Genomic DNA, 23350 nt, shown 5'->3' with positions numbered 1-23350 from the left:
GGTGGGAGGGGACAGTGGAGCTACTTCACCCCCCTCCCCCCAACAACAAGCCGTTGTCCCACTGGGCCTGGGAGTGGACAGCTCGTGAGATAGCCACTCCCTTTCTGGCGGGGTGTCTGCGTGCGCCCCCAGCCCTGCCCAGTCCAAGGACACTCAGGACCGTGCTGTGCTCCTTCTGGCCAATTCACGGTTAACGGTCCACCTTCTCTGCCCCCCAGACCTGCATTGGTAGGTAAATGCACCTGTAAAACCCCACTGGCTGGGCAGTGACCTCTCTGGACGTGGGCTTTTTACCTGTCAGCCTCATGCCAGGTGGCCAGCGATTAAGCAGACTGGACACTTGATCAGCACACGTTATACACAACGAATGCTGATTGCTTCACATTCTGTCCCATTTCTTTAACTGTATTCCCCATTTCCCTTCAGCCTCTCATAAATAACCGACCACATTCCTCTGTTCAACTGTTCGTTGTGACCTGATCCAGCACCGAGGGAAGCGGTAGTGCCCACCGACTGCTCCAAGCGTTCCCGCCTGCTGTCACTGTCAGACTTCTCCCCCCAGATAAAGAAGGTGTCAGAGAGATGTCTGGTCGAAACGAGTTTATTACAAATCAAAGAAATAGGCTTCTAAGTGCATTCACACACGTGGCACTAACGCCCCTAAAACGTCGGGTGTGAAAGGCCACTACAGAAACCGGAATGACCCTTTTAGGATTCTGTGTGGGCGTCGGTAACTGATGAAGTGATGCAGCGAGCACAGGGCAGGCGTGGACCGTCTATGTAAATCACTTGATGCCTGAAGCCAGCGTGCCCATCACAGCTTCTGACTAGGTCGTCATCCACTAACAGCAGGGATGACGGCTACAGTCTGACTACTAACCACTGGGGCAACCGTGAAATGGTCAGCTAATGACGCGAGGCTGGCAGGGAAAGATGTCGGTCGCCGGCTCCCTGGAGACCCCGGGGCGGGGCGGAGGGCGGGTTCAGCCGGGGAACTTGGCGAGCCGAGCCAGGGTCAGCCGCTGCAGCGGCTCCCTCAGGGGCTTCCTCCTGTCGCTGGTGTCCCTGCGCTCCTTCAGCAGCTGCAGCATGCCCTTCCGCAGCTGGCCGAACGTCTTGAGCATCACGGGGGTGTGGCTGGAGATGGCGGGTGCTGACCTCCTGGCAAGAAGGGAGGGGCAGTTCACAGGAGGGTGAGGGGCTGCGGCCGCCAGGAGACCCTGACGTCACCGAGGAGCCCCCGGCACGGACGAGACCTGGCGGGTGCAAAAGCTCCCCACCTGGGTTTCAAAGGCACCCTCGTCCTCTGTGCTCCAGGCGGCACCGCGTCGGGGGCCAACCCCAAGCCTGGGCTCCCACCAGCCTCTCCTGATCACTAAATGCTTACTTCTGATGCGAGAGGGTAAAACGTGCTCTAAAAAGGTTAATGGGCAGACTGAGTACAAAAACTCTGCCCCAAAGATTTTATAACTTTTTTTTTTTAAATCAAAGCTAAAATTATTTAGCAGAAAAGGAGCTGGGCTATCAAAAACCACAGAAGGGAGCTCTCTGAGTTCTGGGCACGTTGAAAGTTCATTTCAACCTTCCTTTCTCCCTCTCTCTAACTGAGCAGGACCCAGTGGGGTCCTGGGACAATATCCCCTCCTCACCCCACCCATGTCCTCTGCTTTCCCTTTGTCTCTAAAAAAAGAAAATGTATCCAAAGAATAAATTTAATCAGAGAAATGAAAAAAGGCAGCAACAAAGGAAAATAGTCAAGCCAAACAAAATAATAATAGTTTAGCCATTAAACAAAGTCAAGGACCTTTAGTCCCTCCTCAAGGGCTACAGACAGTATTTTGCGCCATGTCCTCTGGGCTGCTTTACAGATACTAAAACCCCCGCCACGTAAAAGAAGCTAGTCATATGTTGCCCACAATCACACAGCCCCAGATCGGCTGGAACCAGAGGGTTGAGGATGTTGACTCTTGGTGACCTCACCACCAACCAATCAGAGGAATGTCCACGAGCTCATCACGCACCTCTTTAGCATGTTAACCCTTCCTCTTTTCCCTACAGAATCTCCAAAAACCTGGAAAATGGGGAATTGGTTCTTTGGGCCATGAGTCCACCTTCTCCCCAGGATTGCTGGCTTCCTGAGTAAAGCTGTCTCTCATTTTACCCAATACTTGTCTCTCAGTACTGGATTCTTGAGCAATGAGAAGCAGAACCTGAGTTGGGTGATGTCACCACACCCCACCTGCTAGTGCAAAGTTTCTCTTTCCTAAGATGAGTTGATCTCTCAACAAGCTGATATACACTGGTACTGTAGCAAGTTCTGCGACCTCTCCGTGCTTCACTTCCCTTCTCTATAGTATGAGCACCTGGCCTCATGTGAGGGCCGAAAAGATTACATGAGCTAAAAACAAAAGTTTAGAAAGATGCCAGGAGTGGAGCAAGCACTCAGGGTATGTGAGTGGAGGGAATCAGTGAGCTGGAGCTGGAACACACGCTCCGTGCGCCAGGATGAGAGCAGGCGAGGGATGGGACCACCAGTGTCACCAATGCAGGGCGGGAGAGAAGGGACAGGCAGATGAAGGCATTCCAGGGGGATGCTGGGGCCAAGAACCCGATGTCTGATGTTGGAGAATGGACACCAGCTTGAAGGAAGGGCTGGTCTGTCTGACTGGCAAAACCACACACCCAAACAGCTTTTGAGAGTCTGGTATGAACACGGCTGCAAAAGTCATTTTCCCATTGTCCTGGAGATCATCCAAATCATCCCTAGTTTTGGTGAAGTAGGAGGTGGGTAATGTTCAGCCTGTGACCCGCGTGTAACAGAAGCAGGGGTGGCCAGGCAGAGCCACATAGGGGGAGGGGAGCAGCACGGGTCAGACAGGGAAGGAGAGTGAAAGCCTTTCCTGCCGGGGAGCTACCTGGTGAGAACAGTAGCCCAGTGAGCAGGGCTGGTGCAGAGTTCTTCCTGACCAAGTGGGTGTGGGGGAGCTGAGGTGGTGGGCCACACAGAGAATCACACAGAAGGGCCACGTTGGCATGAGACCATCTCTTGGTAGCTGAGAGGAAATTTCTGAGTAGTGAAAATCAGCTCCCCTGGACCTCTCCGTTGTATTTTCTTTTCATCACTGCAACTATAAGATCCATTACGAGACACGTCAGGCTTCAAGGCCTTGGTGGGTTAACCAAGATCAAACTGGGTTATTTCAGGGGCAGCACTGTTGGGAACAAAAAGAGTGTGACACACATGATATGTCAACTTGCTCACTGTTGAGGGAGGGCTGATTCTTCTAAGGGTCATGACTGATATGGGCCAATGAATCTGTATTTTCTCTCTAGGTGTCCTCTGAAATCAGTACTAGATGCTTGTTGGCCAGAGTTCAGGGATCTGAAACAGCACATGTGGCTTTCACGCCACTAACTCCTCACTCTGGGCGTCCTTCACCAACTGCATCACCCAGCCCCCCGGCCCTGGACTCAGCTTGACTTACAGGGTTTCCCATGGTGCCTTGGACTCACCTTTCCGGAAACTGTTTGCAACCACAATACTCCATCTGTAGAACTCGGTTCGCATTTTGTTAAACAGCCGAGAGTCATACTCTCCCACGAATTCTTCCCCTTCTATTATATCAGTGATCTCTTTATTAAATGCATCAATTTTCTGCCAAGAAGAAACATGTATGTATCAGCGGAGATATTCCAAATACAAGCAAAGTAGTTTGGCGGTCGCACGCATGCAGAGGGTGGGCGAGCCCTTCTCTGCTGCCTCCCGGGTGGGAGGACAGGAGAGAAGAGGCTTTGGCAGCAGACAACCCCAAACTCCCCTCAACTGCCCGGGGCTCTCGGGTGAGCGCGCTTGAGGAAGAGCCGATGCTATGAATGGATGGTCTGCCACTCCCTGACCACCATCCTCCAACCCCAGCCCCCTTCTGGTGCTAAGTGGCCAGAAGGAGCCCGGATCAGCTTTAGGGGAGTGAAGAGAGACGTGCACAAGGCCCACGCACGATCCCTTTGTAGACAGTGATGTATGACTCTCCAGCTTGGTGCCCCTGGCAACACTCACATCTGTCAGAGAGAACATCTTCCCACTTGCGTCTTCCGGGATATCTGAGCCATACTCTGTAGCTCCTCTGTTATTCTCTGGTGACTCTCCTTTATCTGATTTTCTAGCAGGGGCAGAGATTTCTGAGGAAACTAGAAAACAATGGAAAGACGTAAATATGAAGAGGGAACGAGTCAAGTTTGGCGATGACGGGAAAGGAAGAGCTAGTCCAGCGCTCATAAGATGCTAATTTGTAATTAGGCCAAATGGATAGTTTATGAGCATCCCACTCAACGTGTGGTCCTCTGACAGGCAACATCCACACCACCTGGGAGAATCCCGGGCCACATCCAGACCCCCTGAATCTGAGCCGGCATCTTAACGAGATGCACAGGAGGTCCACGTGCGCTGACGTTTGTTAGCCGACATGGTTAAGCTTTGTGTCTGCAGGATCCTATTCAGAGACTGGACGGCTTTGCAAGTACTTACACAGGTGTGCATGATGAGTGGTCAGTCTCTCGGCCAGGCACGGAGCCGTGGCCCTTCCTTCCTCCAGAAGATCCCCGTGAGAGAAGACAACGTACATGCCCATCTGCGTCTAGCCAGAAAATGCAAGTCGGCTCTCTGCTGCTAGGGAAAGCCAAGGCAAATCCAGTTACTTCCCACTGGATGGAATGTCCTGCATCTGGTCCCCAACCAATGTTCAGAATTGGATCGCATAGAGTTGACTGAATTTCAGTTACGTTAGGTATTTCAAAAATGGTATAGAATGATCCCTGCCAGCTGATATATTGTGTCTCATGACATCTGACTATAGAAATGGTCTTTATAAAAATATACAGTCACCTCTAGATACGTTTTCATAACATGCACATACCCTTCTATATACGTAATGCACATCAGTATCGACCTTCGTGAAAATATACTGACACAGGTTTACGGATGAACCCTGAACTGGGGGACCCACCCTTCCCCAAGAGGAGAACTTAAACCATGGGCTGGTTGGAGGAAGGAAGCCAAGCCCTTCTCTCACTCTTTCCAAATATGTGTTTGCAGGGTGAGCTATTACATGATTTTCTATATTTTAAGGGACTTTTTAGGATGAAGGGCGGCCAGGAAACATGAGTCCACACACCTCTTTGCAAGAGTACACTCATACCTAAGTTTCAGTTTCCACACCTGTCAATTTTTAAAATTGTGGTAAAATATACATAACATAAAATTCACCATTTCGGTCGTTTGTAAGCCCACATTCAGTGGCATTAAGTACAATTACGTTGCTGTGCGTCCATCACCACCATCCACCTCCAGAACTATCCCATCTTCCCCAAATGAGACTCTGTCCGCATTAAACGTCTCCCCCTCCCCCTCCCCCCAGGCCCTGTCTCTATGAATGTGACTCTTCTAGGGGCCTCGTACAAGTGGAACCATACAGTGTTTGTCTTTTTCTGACTGGCTTATTTCACTGAGCATAACGTCCTCAAGGTTCATCCGTGTTACAACATGTGCTAGAATTTCCTTCCTTTCTAAGGCCGAATGCGATTCCACTGTATGGATGGACCACATTTTGTTTATGCCATTCATCTATCAGTGGACACTCAGGTTGCTTCCATGTTTTAGCTATTGTGAGTAATGCTGCTGTGAACACAGGTGTACAAGTACTTCCTCTGAATTATATGTCTCTGCAGGCTTCTGGGAGCATCAAATGTGATAAAGTTTATGAAGGACATGGGTCTCCACCTGCATATCACTGTTGTGGCCTCTCCCATTGCAGAGCACAGGCTGCGGACGCGCAGGTTCCATGGCCATGGCTTACGGGCCCAGCCGCTCCACGGCATGTGGGATCTTCCCAGACCAGGGCATGAACCCGTGTCCCCTGCATCGGCAGGCGGACTCTCAACCACTGTGCCACCAGGGAAGCCCAACTCTGTCACTTTTTTTCTCCACATCTTATAAGCTCCTTTTCATTGGCATCTCATTGCACAGCAGTCTAATGGTTGCCAGCGCTGTGATCTCTTATTCTGCTTCATTTATATAAATCCCATATTTTCAACATTTAGATTCCAAATTTTCACAATTAAAAACAAATCTGTGGGCTTCCCTGGTGGTGCAGTGGTTGAGAGTCCGCCTGCCGATGCAGGAGACGTGGGTTCGTGTCCCGGTCCGGGAGGATCCCACGTGCCGCGGAGCGGCTGGGCCCCGTGAGCCGTGGCCGCTGAGCCTGCACGTCCGGAGCCTGTGCTCCGCAACGGGAGAGGCCACGGCAGTGAGAGGCCCGTGTACCACAAAAAACAAAAAACAAATCTGTAAAAAAAAAATATTGTATAACATTGCTTATATGTGGAACCTAGAAAAATGGTACAGATGAACTTATTTGCAAAGCAGAAATAGAGACACAGATGTAGAGAACAAACTTATGGATACCAAGGGGGAAGGGGGGGTTGGGATGAACTGGGAGACTGGGATTGACATATACACATTACTATGTATAAAACAGATAACGAATGAGGAGCTACTGTATAGCACAGGGAGCTCTACTCAATACTCTGTAATGACCTATATGAGAAAAGAATCTAAAAAAGAGTGGATATATGTATACCTGATTCACTTTGCTGTACACCTGAAACTAACACAACATCGTAAAGCAACTATACTCTAATAAAAATTTAAACAAAAACCAAACCTGTGCTGAACATCCTTTAGCCAACATTAGTGGATGCATCTCTGATTACTTTCCTGGGTGGAATTCCTAGAACTGGAACTCAGCCTCGGGGACGCACCTATGCAGACCGGTTCGCATGTGACCTCAGCACACATTCCCAGCAGCAGAGGTGAAGGTCCACGCCCCTCCTTTCCCACCAACTCTACATCTTCTCATTGTTTCAAATCTAACCAATTTATCAGTCTTTTCCTTTTCAAAAAGTGTCATTTTTGGCATTAGGGTTAGAAAGACTTTTATGCTGGGATTACGAATTCTCCGTCTATTTTCTTCTGGGACACTTATGGTGCCTTTCTTGTACTTAATTTTAAACTTCAACTGATATTTATTATATTTGGGTATCCCATGTTAAGTAAGGTCACAATTTAATTGTTTCCCAAATATTAAACAATTATCTCAATGCCACTGATGGATGATCCAACAGACATAGCCCAGGGATTTGAATTGCCACATTTATCATAGACCAAATATATGTATCTGAGTCTTATTTCTGGGTTTTCTACTTTGTTTCTGTTTCACTTATGTTTATATTCTGGTTCCGGAACCATACTATTTCAGTTATTGCAAAAATCTCTGCCTTCTTTTGATGCTTTAAATTTATTCTTTGCAGTACTTTGTGAATTCCTCCTTTTTTCTTCCAGGCAAATTCCGTGGTCATTGTCAAGGAACGAACACACATGGACACTCTCAAAATCTGATTTCAGACAGCATCCATTTTCCCCCGTGAGGACGGAGGTCCTTAATTTTGGTTCACACTCGGAAAACACCACCCGCCTACCTGAAATGGGCGTGGTTCCCAAAGAAGTCCTGCTCCTTCTGTAGGGCCTTGGTCAGGCTCAGCTGGTGCTGGATGTCCTGCTGCCCCCAGCACTTGATGATCATGTAGCCCTTCTTCAGGTGGAAGACAAGGTTTCTCACCACGTCCACTACCTTATCTTCGGTGCTTTTGTCCACCAGATCGGGCTTCGTCAAGATTCCTGCGACCCAGAGACTTTGGTTAGGGAATGCTCACAGCTTCGCAGAGCGAAAAGTAAGGACAGCTCCTGCCCCTGGGAAAGCAGGTCCCCTGGCCCCTGGTTTCCTCCCACCCTGCTTGAGGGCACACAATAGGGCTTGCGGAGCGAAGGTGTGAGGCTCAGCCCCTGTGTTCTCCCCAAGCTCACATCACCCAGATCTCAGCTCTCACACCAAAGAGACAGTAGCGTGTAATGGCCCTTTTGTGTTCTTTCTGTCCAGTGGAGGAGTTCACTCTCAAACTTCCCTGTGCCTCTGAAACACCTTAAGGTAGGTCTTAAAATGCAGAATCCCAGGCCCCATCCCAGAGATTCTGATTCAGGAGGTTTGGGGGGATCGAGGGACTTGCATTTCTAAAAATTCTCCGATTATTTCTGGTGCAGGTGGGGCCTGGCTCACACTTGGAGGAACACTGGTCCAGCCAGGACCAGTTACATCACTTGCACGGCCCATTACAAAATGGAAATGCAGAGCCCCTTGTTCAAACGTTGAGTATTGCAAGATGGCAGCATCAGAGCACCACACCAGGTGTGGACCCTTCCGGGTGCGGGGCCCTGTGGGACTGTCCAGTGAAGCCAGCCCAGGACTAACCCTGAGGTTTACCGTGCCCACTGGGAGCTGCTGCCCTGGCCCAGAGATTCCCATCCCAGGCACGACAGGCAGCAGGACAAGCAAAGAATAAGCGCCTGCAGCTAAGGATGGTGGAGCAGAAGGTGGAAGGGACTGGGTCCTGACAGCGTCACTGAACAGCAGTCCCGAGGGAAGCAGCGTGTGCCCAGCGGTTATTTTTTTTATTTTATTTTTTTCGGTACACGGGCCTCTCACTGTTGTGGCCTCTCCCGTTGCGGAGCACAGGCTCCAGACGCACAGGCTCAGCGGCCATGGCTCACGGGCCCAGCCGCTCGGCGGCATGTGGGATCTTCCCAGACCAGGGCACGAACCCGTGTCCCCTGCCTCGGCAGGCAGACTCACGACCACTGTGCCACCAGGGAAGCCCCAGAGTTCTTGTTAGGCGTGAAAATAAATCAGCCACTGTACTCAGGTTCTCTGCTATTTACAGCCAAACACATTTTTAAAAACATAAAATTGACCATTTTAGCCATTTTTAGGTGCACAGTTCAGGGGCATAAAGCACTTCCATGTTGTTGGGCAACCTTGATCCCTAACCAGCTCCAAAACCTTTTACTCCTCCCAAGCTGAGACTCTGTCACCACGGAACACCCACTCTTCTTTCCCCCTTTCCCCCCGTTTGACTTCCTGTCTCTATGAACTTGACCACTATAGATCCCTCATATAAGTGGGATCACACAGTATTTGTCCTTTTGCCCTGGCTTATGTCATTAAGCATAATGTCTTCAAGATCCATCCACATTGTAGCAGGTGTCCGAATATCCTTCCTTTTTTTTTTTGTGGTACGCGGGCCTCTCACTGTTGTGGCCTCTCCCGTTGCGGAGCACAGGCTCCGGACGCGCAGGCTCAGCGGCCATGGCTCACGGGCCCAGCTGCTCCGCGGCATGTGGGATCTTCCCGGACCGGGACACGAACCCGTGTCCCCTGCATCGGCAGGCGGACTCTCAACCACTGCGCCACCAGGGAAGCCCTATCCTTCCTTTTTAAGGTTGAATACTATTCCATTGTATTGATACAACACATTTTGCGTATCCATTCATCTGTCTGGGACACGTGGGTTGTTCTACTTCAAATGCACTGTCAACTGACATAACTGCTTTCTGATTTTGCCTCACCTCCTGAACCCACCATGCCTCTTATAAGCAGGGAGACAAGGATTAGAAGCCAACACACAACCAACAAGAGTCAAATGTAGCCCATTTCATCTGGCCTCAATGTGTTCTCAAAAGGTTCTCAACTTGTATGTGTGCCAGGAAGCACCCACTGGATTCAAGGGATGCTTTTCCACTATCAAGCCACCTACTATTTTTAGATTCTTTCATCTTCTTACCTATGGTCCTGTCCTTGGAGGTCCACCTCCTGAGCCATGCACAGTGCCTCCATGGTGGTGATGTCCACATTAGCGGGGACTACCACCAAGTTGATGGTCTCCTGCTTAAGGATGTACTTCCTGATGAGAGACTTGATCTGTAAGAAAATGAGAGGGTATGAAAGATGAGACAGGTCCTGACCTTGTACTTGCTTCAGAACCTCCAGGTCCTAGAGGTATTTCTCCAAAGAAGCAACTATGGAGAAACGAGCCCACAACACAAGCCTGGTGGCACTTCCCAAGTCAGAGGAACTAAGTTCTCTGTGCCTCAAACAGGGAAAACTGTGAGGTCTTAACTCTTTAACTATCTCCTAAGACCTCAAATCTGACAGTCACAATGAAAAACAAGATGCCAAAAGAATTGCTTGACTATTCCCTAAATCTTTAATCCACAGAGTAAGATTCACTGATATAGGAATATCATTAGACTTGCTTCTAATGCTCTCTTATGCTTCCCACATAAAACCCCTTCCTAATACGTGCTGGTTTAGATATGGCACAAAATGTAACTATGACCAAAATGAGCCGCCACATAAACCACAAATAAAACGCACCTCCAACTTTGCCTGTTTGCCTTTTTCCACAGAAGCTTCCACCCAACTTGGTGGAGTAGATTTCGGCCATCACACTCTCCAAATTCCCCACCTCCTAATACCCACTCTTCAAGCTCAGTCCTGGACTCACTGATGCTCTAATGCAGCCCCACCCCCGCAAGGCCTGGGCCAGGATGGAACCTGACGTTTCACCTGATATTCAGTGTTGGCTGGCTGATTGCCCACAGCGATCCTGGTGATGCCGGGAAGGCCTATCAGGGTCAGATCTGGGACATGAGGGGAGGTGACTTCCAGATTAATCAGCTCATGACTGATTCCCATGCCTTTCCCAGCAATGGCAACCTGGGCTAGAGAAGAGGAAGGAAAAAAACAGAATAGAGCTTAGGAATGGAATATCACATTACAGCGAATCCTCTGAAAGCAACTTCCACCCACTGTGATTCATGGATGAGCCATGCAGTGAGTCCCCTACATACGAACGAGTTCCATTCTGAGAGTGCATTCATAAGTCCAAGCGTTAAGTTTCTCTTTTCAGATGTCTCACATTGATGATGTAATCTCTGTGGTCTGCATTTACCGAGCCCTGCCATAAATTAGCCTAAACCAGGGTTATGCAAGGACATGCACCCCACTCTTGGAGAAAAAGGACCCCCATTTCTGAGTAGGGTTCAGTGATGCCCCAGTCAGCATTTTGGAATGCCTTTTTACCAGGTTAATAGGTGAAGGGGTTCCCTGGTCCCATACCGTATACCTCTTCCATCAGATCTGTGGGATGGGGAAGCCCTTGAATAAGGGACCAATACTCCATATTTGGAGACAAGCTTCAAAATTCACACTACACTCAGGTACGTACTTACATACTAAACAATCAACTACTGAGGTCAGATTCTGTCCAAAGCACTGGTCTTAATGAGAGTAAAAGAAGAGAAAATACAAGAAAGCTGGGGGCCGGATGTAGGGAAGGGAGGGTTCCCGGGGGACCAGGACGGGCCCAGAAAGGGGAGAGTGGGAATGGTGACAGGCAGACCCCACCCACTTCGCCCGGTTGACCAGATAGCCAAATAGGCAATGACAAACAAACATGGGACACTTACCTTCACTGATTTCCTTTTCCACCTGCGAAGCATTTGAAATCTCAGTCTCCTTGTCCCGGAAACTGACTTTGCCTCTTTCCGCTCGTCTTCATTCACACGTGTTTTCAGTTTCAGCACCAGAGGACATCTTGTGACAATACCTAGGAGGTCATTATCCATCAGTTCTATACTCTGCTCCTAACAGGTCCTATGTGGTGGTCTTAGACCAGTGGTTCTCAAATTTCTATATAATCATCTGGGGAGACTGTTAAAACTGTAGACTTTCTGGTCTCACCCTCTGACACTCCGACACATTCTATCTGGGGTGACTCACGAATGTGCATCTTGACTGTATGTCTCAGGGGGTGTTTGGCTTGAAAGCCACTTCTTTAGACCCCCTTCTTCACTCCAGTGTTTTCCATCAGCCCAGGTGGCAAACTACAGTGGGGAGCCCCAAACTTCTGCAAATGTCCTCCATCGTCCCCCAGTGCACACACCCCACTCCTATCAGGAAGGGGGACTGCCCCCGCCAGGCCACCTCACCACAGTCCCCTTACTGTAAACTTCTTCCAAATTCCACCCGCCTTCACATCTGACCCGTATTTCAAGACCCAGCTCAGGTGTGCCTTCTTCCCTGGAGCCCTCACTGATCCTTGGCTCAAAAAGCACCACTTAGCAGAGCACCAATCTTCACCTCCCAGATGGAGGGTCACCTCTTGGGAAGGGGCTCAAGAAGGACACCCACGTGCACAGTGTTCAGGGCTGAGGACCCACATGCATTTACTCAGACCTTCCGCAAGTGTAGGTTATGGACCATCCACACTAAACATGTGATGAGAGGATGTTATGAATTGGGTCTCCTCCCCCCGCCACCCTGTCAGACTCATATGTTGAAGCCCCTAATGCCCAATGTGACTATACTTGGAGATAGGGTATATCTTTAAAGAGGTAATTAACATTAAATGAGGTCTTAAGAGTGGGGCCCTAAACAACATGTCTGGCATCCTTCTAAAAAGAGGAAGAGATCCTAGACATGGGTGCACATAGAGAAAAGGCCACGTGATGACACAAGGAGAAGAGGGTCATGTGTAAGCCGAGGACACATGCCTCAGGAGAAACCAACCCTGCTGACACCTTGATCTCGGGCTTCCAGACTCCAGAACTGCGAGAAGTAAATTTCTGTTGTTTAAGCTCCTAGGCTGAGGTCCTCTGTTACTGCAGCCTGAGCTGATTCACACACAGGGCAAGTGCTTGTGCGGCTGTCCAGGGCCTGTGGGAGCTGCCCTCCTGGGGGCCTTCCCAGAGACCTCCCCTTAAACCACTGGTCCCCGGGATGCCTTGTGGCTTGCAGGAGGATGGCCCAGCAGAGCTTATCGCTGCCTCTGGGAAGGGCAAACCCCGACAGAGCCTCCAGCACGGAGCTCTTGCCCGAGCTCTGGTCCCCAGTGACAGCGATGGCGGGCAGGGCCAGGCCCTGCTCCACGCCCAGGGCCTGCAGGGAGTCAATGAGGTCAATGCAGGGCCGCACCTTCTCCTCGTACTGGTTGTACAGGTTGTTCTCAGACCCCTGGAAGAGGTAGAGTGGGAGACCTCTATCACAGCCTGCAGGTCACATGCCATCAAAGATGGACAACGTCAATCGACCTAATATATACAGGTGATTGGAGATTGCAGATTGCCCCAAAAGACAGTGGGGGCAAAACAGAAATAAATACTTGAAGAAATAAAAGCTAAAATTTTCCCAAGTTTGGTGAAAACTATTAGCCCGAAGATCCAAAAAGCTCAATGAAACCTGAGCAAAGGAAACATAAAGTAAACTACATCAAGGCATGTTATAGTCAAGTTGCTCAAAACCAGTGATAATGACAAAATGTTTAAAGCAGCCGGAAAATAACACAAGTACAGAAGAACGAATACGAGATTTACAGCACATTTCTCACTAGAAGCTATACAAGTGAGTAGACAGTGGAGCAACCTTTTTAAAGTGCTGAGAAAAACCATCAACCCAGAATTCTCTACCCAGCAAACATATCTTTTAAAATAATGAAAGGGAATAAGGACTTTTTCGGATGTACAGAAGTGAATGAATTCATCACCAGCAGACCTGCACTACAGGAGATGTTTAGGATGTCCTTCAAGCCAAAGGAAGATTATATTGGATGGACCTCTTAATCTACACCAAGGAATTTACACCAGAAATGGTGACCACTATGCTTTTTTATTACTTAATTATCTTTAAAAGACATTTGACTATTTGAACAGAAATAACAATGTATTGTGGGGTTTAAAATATTGATAAAATTAAAAATCATGATAAAATAGCATGAAGGCTGGGAGGGGAGAAATGGACACATACTATTGTATAACGTTCTTATACATGAAGTAGTATATTAGCACTTGAAGGTAAACTTGATAAGTTAAGGACATATAATATATTCCCTAAAACAGTTTCATTTAATAAGCCAACAGAGGAGATAAAACAGAATCATAAAAAAACTTGATTAATTCAAAAGAAGGCAGGAAAAGAGGAAAGAGGAGATGAAAAACAAGGCAAATAGAAAACAAATAGCAAAATGATCTTTCCAAGCCCAATTACATTAACAATCACAGAAAATCTAAATAGTCTAAATACTCCTAAAATAGTCAAATGACTTTGAAAAAGAACAGAGTTGGAGGGCTACCATTCCCTGATTTCCATAATTACTATAAAGCTGTAGTAACCAAAACAATGTGATACTGGTACAAAAATGGAGAAAGAGAATTGAACAGAATACATAGTCTAGAAATAAACCAATACATTTGTGAACAACTGTTTTTTGACCGAAGTACAAGGGGGATGCAGTGGAAAAAAGGTAGCCTTTTCAACAAATGGTACTGGGATAACTAAACATCTATATTCAAAAAAATGACCTTGAATCTATGTTTAACACCATGTACAAAAATTAACACACAGTGGAACACAGACCCAAATGCAAACTCTAAAACTATAGAACTTCTAGAAGAAAACACAGGAGAAAATCTTTGTGACTATGCATTAGGCAAGGATTTCTTAGATATGGCCCCAAAAGTACAATCCATAAAAGAACCAACACATAAATTGGACTTCATCAAAATTTAAAACATCTAATCTTTAAAAGAGACTGTTAAAAGAATGAAAAGACAAGGCACAATGTTTGCAAAGCTTATATCTGACAAAGGACTTGTACCCAGGATATATATATAAAGAACGCTCAAACCTCAACAACAAGAAAACCAACAACCCCAGTGGCGAAGAAAATAAGAAAAAATCATTTTACCTTTTACCTTTTTCTAATTCCTATTTTTGTGTATGCTTTATAATATAATTAAATTTTACTGGAATAGTTGTTTTATAGCATCGTGAGAAGGTGTTCATAGTTTGGACCAGATGAGCCTTTGTGGTTGGGTTGTCCTGTGCATTGTAGGAGGTGTAGCAGCATCCCTGGTCTCTATTCACTAGTCACTTTGAGTTGTGACAACCAAGATGTCTTCAGACATTGCCAGGTGTTCCAAAGGGTAAAACTGTCCCCAGATGAGAACCACTGCTTTACACAATGCCTGAGAGCAACATTTCCTACGTGGGAAATGTTGACAAAATTCAGCAGAGAAGGGGGTACACACACTGACAGGGATGCCCTTGGCCAAACTTTAACGAGGTTCCTTTGAGCCCCCTTCTCCTCTAGGCCTCTCCTTCACCTACTGAGTCCAGACTTATCAAAGAATCGTGCTAAGCCAGTTCATCCAGAATCTCCTCAGCTTTGACAGCCAGTCAGTTCCTTCCTCACCTCCCTTGATCCTAACCTAGCTCCTCTAGGTAATTCTTCCTCCTGTCCTCCACCCTGCCCGCTGGCTATAAATCCCCACTTGTCCTTGTATCCACATCGAGTGCAATCTCTCTCCCCTATTGCAATAGTCTTGAATAAAATCTTCCTTGCCATTTTTAAACAAGTGTCCTGAGCAATTTTTCTCTATAACAACACTTCAGAAAGGTTCGGAGCACGATTCCCCACAGAAAGACTCATGGTGGCTGTGCACACACCTGGCTGTACCTTTACACTCATCAGCGGCCTCAGTCTTAGCCCTCCTTATGGGTTCTTTCTGTTTTCGTTTCTTTATACCGCCCATTCATGAGAGTTTATAAAACACGAATACTAATTAGTCAAAATGCATGTACCAACCACCTGGGTTAAGAAAACACATATTCCCTGTACTTAAGACACTCAATCTACCCCTCCCCAGGCACCTTCCTCCTAAAACCACTTCAGCCCCAGAAGGTTCTTCTGTTCTCAGGTTTGTGATAACAATGTCCTTACCTCATCATTACAGTCTTACCGCCCGTGCACCTTTCCCTGAACAATACGTGGCTTACGGTTGCCTGTTGCGGATCTTTATATAAATGGGATCATGTAGTATATTTCTTCTGTGACCTGATTCTAGGGTTCACCATTGTTTATTTATTTTTAGTTTTGTTTTTTTGGGCCATGCCGTTCAGCTTGCAGGATCTCAGTTCCACAACCAGGGTTGAACCCGGGCCACGACAGTGTAAGTGCCAAGCCCTAACCACTGGACCACCAGGGGACTCCCGCACCATTGTTTCCTAGACTCAGCCATCTTGATACCTGGAACTCTAGCTCATTCCTTTTCACTGCTGTATGGAATCCTACTGCATGAGCACACCACAATCTATGTATGCATCCCACTACTCATGGGCACTTGTGTTGCTTCTGGTTTTGCTTAGAAAGAATGCTATATGAACGTGGAAAAACGCTTCTCAAACTTCAGTACAAAGAAGAATCACTTGGAGGGTCTGTTAGAACACAGATAGTAGGCTCTGTCCCTGAAATTTCCAGTTCACTAGGTCTGGGGGAAGGATATGTGAGTGTGATCACTTCCACGTCAAACTTCCCCGGGGATGTTGATGCTGCTTCTCTGGGGACCACACTCTAAGAACCAAGGTCTACACCTAGAAGTGGAATTGCTGGGTCATAAGACACCCCCTATTCAGCCTGGCCGAAAAAGGCGAAGCTACATGCGAACACACGGGTCTGAGCACTGGGAGCCCCTCCTGCCCTCTACCCTGCCAGTTACAGCCAGGAGAGAGACGACAGTTATATTAGGGTGGTGGAAAGATGGGTGGACCTTCTTATTTTTCTATGTCCTCCAATGTAGTCTGTAGTATTGTTTAAAACGTTGTTAAACATTGATTACGAAAATGGAGCCAACTGGAAAGACACTGAAGATCCATTGTGTTAAAACATGTGACAGCAATAAACAGAGCTCTTCTTAAGTGCCCGGCCTCCACCTCTTCTCAACAGCCACACAAGGTAAATACTATTATTATTCCGACTTTACAGATGGAAAATCGGGCTTCTAAAGGCAGGAATAACCACCCAAGATCACACAGCTGCCAGTGTCAGCACCGGAATCAAATTCAGGTTGAGTTGATTCCAGAAGCCAAGTCTGGTTCCCACCAGAAATAGGTCTCGATTCTAGGAGAAAAGACACCACATGGCTTCACCGTGAGGTGGTGTCACAGTGACACCTCAGAGGTTTGAACTCGAGACTGAACCGTGATGTGTGCATGTGATAACACAGGGCTCCTCGGGCCCAGTGCCTGGGGCCAATTCCTACGCTAGCCCATCAGCATCTCGCCTGGTTTTCCAGACCAAAATTGCACCCCAACCAGCATCAGCTAAGGCAAAACACTGTCTGCATTTGGCTGCAAGAAGGGGCCAAACAGAATGAGTAGAGTCTTTGTAACCATGTCCTGCCCTCAGAGAGATGTGGAAGCGGGCACCTCCGGGCAGCAATGGCATCACTGCATCAGTGGGCAGCCCGCAAGTGGACACAGCTCATGTCCACACGGAGAGTGGTTTTCAGGCATCAACTTACCGTTTCCTCATTTTTCCCCACCAGATCATCATTTCCATTTAGTAACAGATGACTGGATGTAGAAGGTGAATCGGGTTCTTTGATTTTCAAGTCAGAATGAACCACCTTCTTCCTTTATCAGGTCAGCTTAAAACCAAGTAGGTCAGGATTAACACAATTCAGAAGCTGGGTACATTCAATCATGGAACCAAACCCATCATGAGACACACTGGGACACAGTGGGAGCTCAGAAAGAAATGACGGGACAACTCCAAGGAACCAAGTGTCAAATGAGGACAGATGCTCCAAACCAGCTCAGTGGTCTTCAAGGATATGCTTCCGGATCTCCAAAGATTTTTTTTAAACTCTGTATTTCCCATCATGATTGTAGGTTGAACATCAAAAATTTTTTTCACCATAAATTTAAATAGTGGCAAAGGATGAAATTTCTGATGTATCTTTAAGTTTACATTTAAAAGTAAAATTACTATAAAATTCTTTCCAGTGTAGATGAGGGATTCTAAATATTATGATAATTTAACACCAAACCTGTGTTTTATAAAATATGAACTCCAGGGCTTCCCGGGTGGCGCAGTGGTTGAGAATCTGCCTGCCAATGCAGCGGACATGGATTCGAGCCCTGGTCTGGGAAGATCCCACATGCCGCGGAGCAACTGGGCCCATGAGCCACAACTACTGAGCCTGCGCATCTGGAGCCTGTGCTCCGCAACAGGAGTAAATGACTCCAAGTCTTTTACTCTGTTCCTTTTGATCCCCGTCTTCAGATTTTTGTTCCATTTCCCCCACCTAAGTGTATCTTAAAGTCATTCATTTTATTTTTGAAAGCATTTAATTGGCCACCTTATCATACTTGTCTGCACCCAGAAAATACACATGCATATATCTGAAATTCATTAAAATTTTTTCCTGGGACCATAAGTCTCTAAATATTAAAATGTACACATCTAATAATCTTAGATAAAAGTAAATGAAAATATTTCTCCTATGACTTGAAATAAATGTTATAAAAACTATAAAACCCTTACTTACCTCCAATATACCTTCCTTTTACTTGACAATGTAACGTTGACCCGTCGGCAGAAATTCAGAGCTGTTCTCCGACACCTCCTAGAAATCAGGCAAAACATACAAATTAGACCAAAACCCGGGCAAATAAATGATAGCACTCACCAAGTTTCTTCCCCATTGCTGAGAATGGTGCAGATGAAGGGGGGGATGAGCTTTGAAAGAGATTCACAGTTCCCTAAGTCCTTTTTGTAAGCCTTAAATATTTAAGCTCTAAGGTAGATGGATAAGGCACGGAGCCTTGCTGTCAATGTACAGCCTGAATCAACACTTTTTTTTTTTTGTTACGCTCTTGCTTCTTCTCAAGGGACCCTACCCCAAGGCCTATATGATTTTGGGTCCATACTGGTGCAGTTGAAAGGGCAAGGTTGCTAAAAAAAAAGTGTATTGGGGGGAGAGGGATACATTCTGTTCATTGTATAGTGAGAGAAAAGCAGTTTTGAAAGATGACCAATTTTAAGGAGTACTTATGGAATCTGGAAATTTCTTCCCTAACCACCACCTACCCCCATGCCTTTGGAAAGACTTCGTGTGCCCAGGGGGTCCCGGGCTGGAGCTGGGGCCCCATGTGAGAGACTACAACTTCAGTTGACCTTACTGAACCCAGTCAGGTGGCATCATTAGTCCCCAGGGCTAGCACCCCATGACCGTGGGTTCTTTGTGAACAAATTCCCTTCCTCTGTTTGTTTCATCAAATGACATTCCCTGAGGGCTTCCCTGGTGGCGCAGTGGTTGAGAGTCCGCCTGCCGATGCAGGGGACAGGGGTTCGTGCCCCGGTCCGGGAGGATCCCACATGCCGCAGAGCGGCTGGGCCCGTGAGCCATGGCCGCTGAGCGGGCGCGTCCGGAGCCTGTGCTCCGCAACGGGAGAGGCCACAACAGTGAGAGGCCCGCGTACCGCAAAAAAAAAGACATTCCCTGAAAGCAAAATCTTGTGACTTTTGTCTGTATATCTTAATTATTTGTACCTATCTTGGATCATCTTTGAAAATCAGTTTGGATCTCAGGAGCAAAGCCATCTCAGTAATAAAAACCAGTTTTACTTATTCATTACATTCAGCATCCGGCTGCACTTGTCAAACTGAGCTGAACGCATTCACCCACTCTGGCCATGCTAGAGTCAAGCCCTGTGACCCTTAGCCCTCAGCCCCGAACTGCTCATGAAACGTCTAACCCCTACCCTGTGTCTGCAGACAAGATGGCAGGGAGCTTCGAGGCGGGCACAGCACTGGGAATCTCCCTCCTTTCCAGCTCCCAGCTCCCCAGTCCTGCACACCCACACTGGTCAGTAGTGGGGTTACTGCACCAGGCTCTTCTCTCACTCCAAAGGTTGGGGAAGGGAGGGATGGGGAGAAACTGCCCAGGTGCTGTGGGTTCTTTCCATTCTGTCTGTCCACTCAGGTTCCCCCTGTCCATGGGGGCGGCTGGCTGGCTGTACCACCCCCTCCCCCTTAAGATCTCCCAGACCCAGATGCCATTCCCCAGTGTCACTGGAGAATCCCTGCAGTGGAGGGCGGGGAGGGGATCAAAGGGTTGCCCAGGGGAGCTCTGTCCTTGTGGGAAAGCTTCCTCAGCCCAGTCTGCAGAGAGGAGCAGGGATGTGAAGGAGGATTGGCTCCCCTAAGCCCTAAATAAGGGCCACCTACCAAGCAAATTCAAGAAAACACCGGATTCAGTGTCTGCAAACTGCCCAAATAATTCAGTCCAGCTAACCCTCTCAGGACTTAGATTTGCTTTTTCTCATCAAAGTGTTTTGCCTTCCAGAAACTCACTGACATTTACATTGTTTATGATTGTAATAGGGAAGAACAAATCTGACTCCATATTAGATCTGTTTCTTTTACTTTTAACCTTTATATTCTATTCCTTTTGCTACAAGTTAATCATTAAAGAGATGTCGCCTGTAGCTTAAAGTAAACGTCATGGCCCCCAAGCCTGAATGTAAAACGAAAATACCTTTTCAGCTCACAGGAAACACTCTGACCCAGCCCACCTGTGTATGGCTGCAGGAAAGAAGAAATTAGCACACCCCCTCCTCCAGTCAGGCTGAAATCCAGAGATATTTGCAACAATTTAAGGCCTTTCTGCTTTACCTCTTCACCTCCCCGCTCTTTGTTGTACGAAAGAAACTAGCATCCAGACCCCGGGAAGAGGGTTCTCTAGGTCATTGGTCGTCCGTCTTCTCGGACTCCCAGCTTTCCGAATAAAGTCCTTATTCCTTACGCCCAACACCTCATCTCCCAATTTACTGGCCTCTCCCAGGGCGAGCAGAAACGGCGCAGACTCAGTAATTTGGTTAAAAGGTTAAAATCTTTGGTTAAAATCTTGTATTTTAGACCTAAGGCTCTCTATCAAATCAAGATGAGCTGAGTATCGGGAGGTGGGCGGAAGAGAAGTGAAGGACCTGGGTTGGGGGGGGCGGGGGAAGGGCACGTCCACAGGCCGGTGGGGAACTTCCCGGCCAGCAGCTCTGTTCTCAAGTAGAAAGATGACATGAACATTTTAGGAGTCTTCTGGGGACTTCACAGCTGAGGGGGAGGTGGGGGGAAGGGTCGACATCACTTGACCTTACTTCCGACAAAAACTTGATTTAAAATTGGACTGAATGATTCCGAGGATCCCACACGCGCAGCTCTGCGGTCACCCGCAGTGGGGTCAGGGTGAGGAGGGCTGCGGCGCAGGTCTCAGCAGCGCCTGGGTTTCCCGTCAGCCCCCAGGGCTGTCCTACCTGCCTCCATCCTGAAGACTAAGTGTGCCGGCTCCACGCGGTCGCACCCGGCTGCACAAGCTACGGGGAAGGCGGACCCTGGGCAACTCTCCAACCCCTGGGTTAAGGGTCCTCCGCGCAGGGCACTTCTGCGCATGCCTCATCTCTCGGGCCAGCCCTTGCTTCCTATAGGGCGGCTCCGGCACGCAAAACCTCCCAGCGACCCTCGGCTCCAACCTCCCTCTATTCAGAAGGATTGGTGAAGACCCCTGGTCCATGCGCTTCCAAGGAACCCCCCGGGCAGCTGACTTGTCTGGTTTGCACTCCTTAGCAGGAAAGATAAACTGATATATGAAGCTTGGTCAGCCGTTTGGGGTGCGCTCGGAGGTCACGCAGCAGTGGATGTGAAATTTTTGCCGTGCGCCCCTCTTAACCGGCTCCCTCGGAGACCCTCTTTGACCCCATCCCCTCCACGTGCCCACCTTCTCAGGCAGAAAAGCCGCCAGTTTGGGGGGTGGAGGACTGTTTTTGATGCATCACCCAGGAGCCTCAGCAGCGTGTCGGTAGGAAAGTAGAATCAGCAGTGTTCTCAGCCCAGCCAGCATCGCCATTACTATTACTATCGTCATCATCATATTCGTTATCATGTCAATATCACTAATAATCATGATCGTTTTTACTACTACTAGCTTGCGCGATACCCGCACCCCGGAGCGCTCAACTCCCAGCCAGCCGCCCAAATGCCCCGAGGCCTCTGGCCGGCGGAGGGTGCCCAGACCCAGGAGCGCGACACTTACCGTCCCCGTGCAATGACCGGCGCCAGGCGCCCGCCGCTCTTCGGCTTTAAGCAGCGCGCGAGCGCCGCCCCTCGCTCCCCGCCCGCCCCCGGCCGCGGGGAAACGAAACCCTCACGTTCCCAGGGCTGCGGGATTAGAAACGAAACCGAATGCGTGGCGCACCAGCGCCTCCGGCGGCCCCTGCGCCCCGCGCCCCCAGCTGCAGCCTCCTCGAGGCCCCCCAGGTGTGTCCCCGCACCAGCAGCATGCCTGGGAGCTTGCGGGAAATGCAGATTCTCGGCGCCCACCCAGACCTGCTGCATCAGAAACTCTCGGGCGCAGGACCCAGCTACCTGAGCTTTATCCGGCCCTTCTGATGGTTCCGGCACGGTTTGAGAACCGCTGCTCTGACAGTCGTCATCCAAAGCTGAACGTAGCTTTGAACTTAGCCGGTGCCTTAAACCTCTGGTGTTCTGAACAGATACTTGATAACTGGGTGTCTTAAAACCCTGCCTTAGGTTCACTGGGAACATTCCTGCACCAAAACGGATTCTTACGCATTCTAAGCTCATGGCAGCTCCCCACCCCAATTCTTCCTCCCCACTCAGACCCACATCATCCTCCTTTCTCAATTCTCCTTATCTTCTTCAAGCCCTCCCTGGAGTTTAGCTCATTTGCTTTCTTCAGGTTGGAAGTGGGTGGAAGATGGAGGGGAGGGGTGGCAGGGTCAAGTAGACCAAAAAGTGGCCCTCCCAGTGAGGGCTCTGTGGGGGGCAGTAACCTTTCCTTTTGGAAGGAGCTGGCACCGCACCTCCCTTCCCCTTTGCTCAGCTAACGAGCCCTGACAACAAGCCTCCTCCCTACAAGGACCCCTATTATTAGGAAGAACATCCCTCACTCCACACAAAGACCCAGGACCTGCTCTCTTTCCAAGTGCTGTGGTCAAGTGTCGACTGAAAGAAAAAAAAAAAGACTGCACACCTAAAAATTGAGAATCATGTTTTATTTGGTGGACTTACTGAGGACTTATCCCAGAAGATGGCCTCTCAGATGGCTCTGAGGGACAGCTCCAAAGAGGTCAGGGAGGAAGCAGGATGTATAGGAGTTTCTGTAACAAAAAACAGGTAGTTGGAACGTCAAAAGATTACTGTTAATTAAAGAAAAACCAGACATCTCAAGTGAATGACTTCAGCACTTTTCTATGTATGGGAAGATGCAAGAGTCTGGGCTCATGGAAATCATTCCTTTGATATGCACCTTAACCACCTAGGGCCGGTATCGTCTTTTTCTCCATGCTGAATCCCCTCGGGATGCACAGTCTCCGGTAGCCGCAGTAGCTGACGGCTTGATGGCTGCAACACCCTTCAACTACTGATAGAGCAGGGGACGTTCTTCACGCACACAGGGAAAGCTTGGATGGAACCAAACTCAATACGGTGGCACCCAAAAGGAGAGGAGGAGGCCCCACGGAGCAGCTCCCTGGCCTGACGGCTGCCG

At 48.5% G+C, this 23350-nt stretch overlaps 1 protein-coding gene across 1 annotated transcript; it reads right to left on the bottom strand.

The window, feature by feature from the left end:
* Positions 1 to 585: 585 nt before the first annotated feature.
* Positions 586 to 21234, bottom strand: LOC112408684 (interferon-induced GTP-binding protein Mx1). The gene is given in 15 exon segments (XM_024758435.1): positions 586 to 1161; positions 3486 to 3655; positions 4058 to 4113; positions 4116 to 4179; positions 4526 to 4544; positions 4546 to 4600; positions 7535 to 7746; positions 9730 to 9866; positions 10515 to 10669; positions 11417 to 11489; positions 11492 to 11557; positions 12771 to 12962; positions 17306 to 17417; positions 19551 to 19638; positions 21099 to 21234. Coding segments are annotated over 15 exon segments (1713 nt in total). The 3' UTR covers positions 586 to 983.
* Positions 21235 to 23350: the final 2116 nt, after the last annotated feature.

The sequence above is a fragment of the Neophocaena asiaeorientalis genome, unplaced genomic scaffold (assembly GCF_003031525.2).
Source record: "Neophocaena asiaeorientalis asiaeorientalis breed wild unplaced genomic scaffold, Neophocaena_asiaeorientalis_V1.1 scaffold45, whole genome shotgun sequence".
NCBI lineage: Eukaryota > Metazoa > Chordata > Mammalia > Artiodactyla > Phocoenidae > Neophocaena > Neophocaena asiaeorientalis.
The sequence above is the reverse complement of the archived record's forward strand: the minus strand, read 5'-3'. Positions and strand labels throughout refer to the sequence as shown.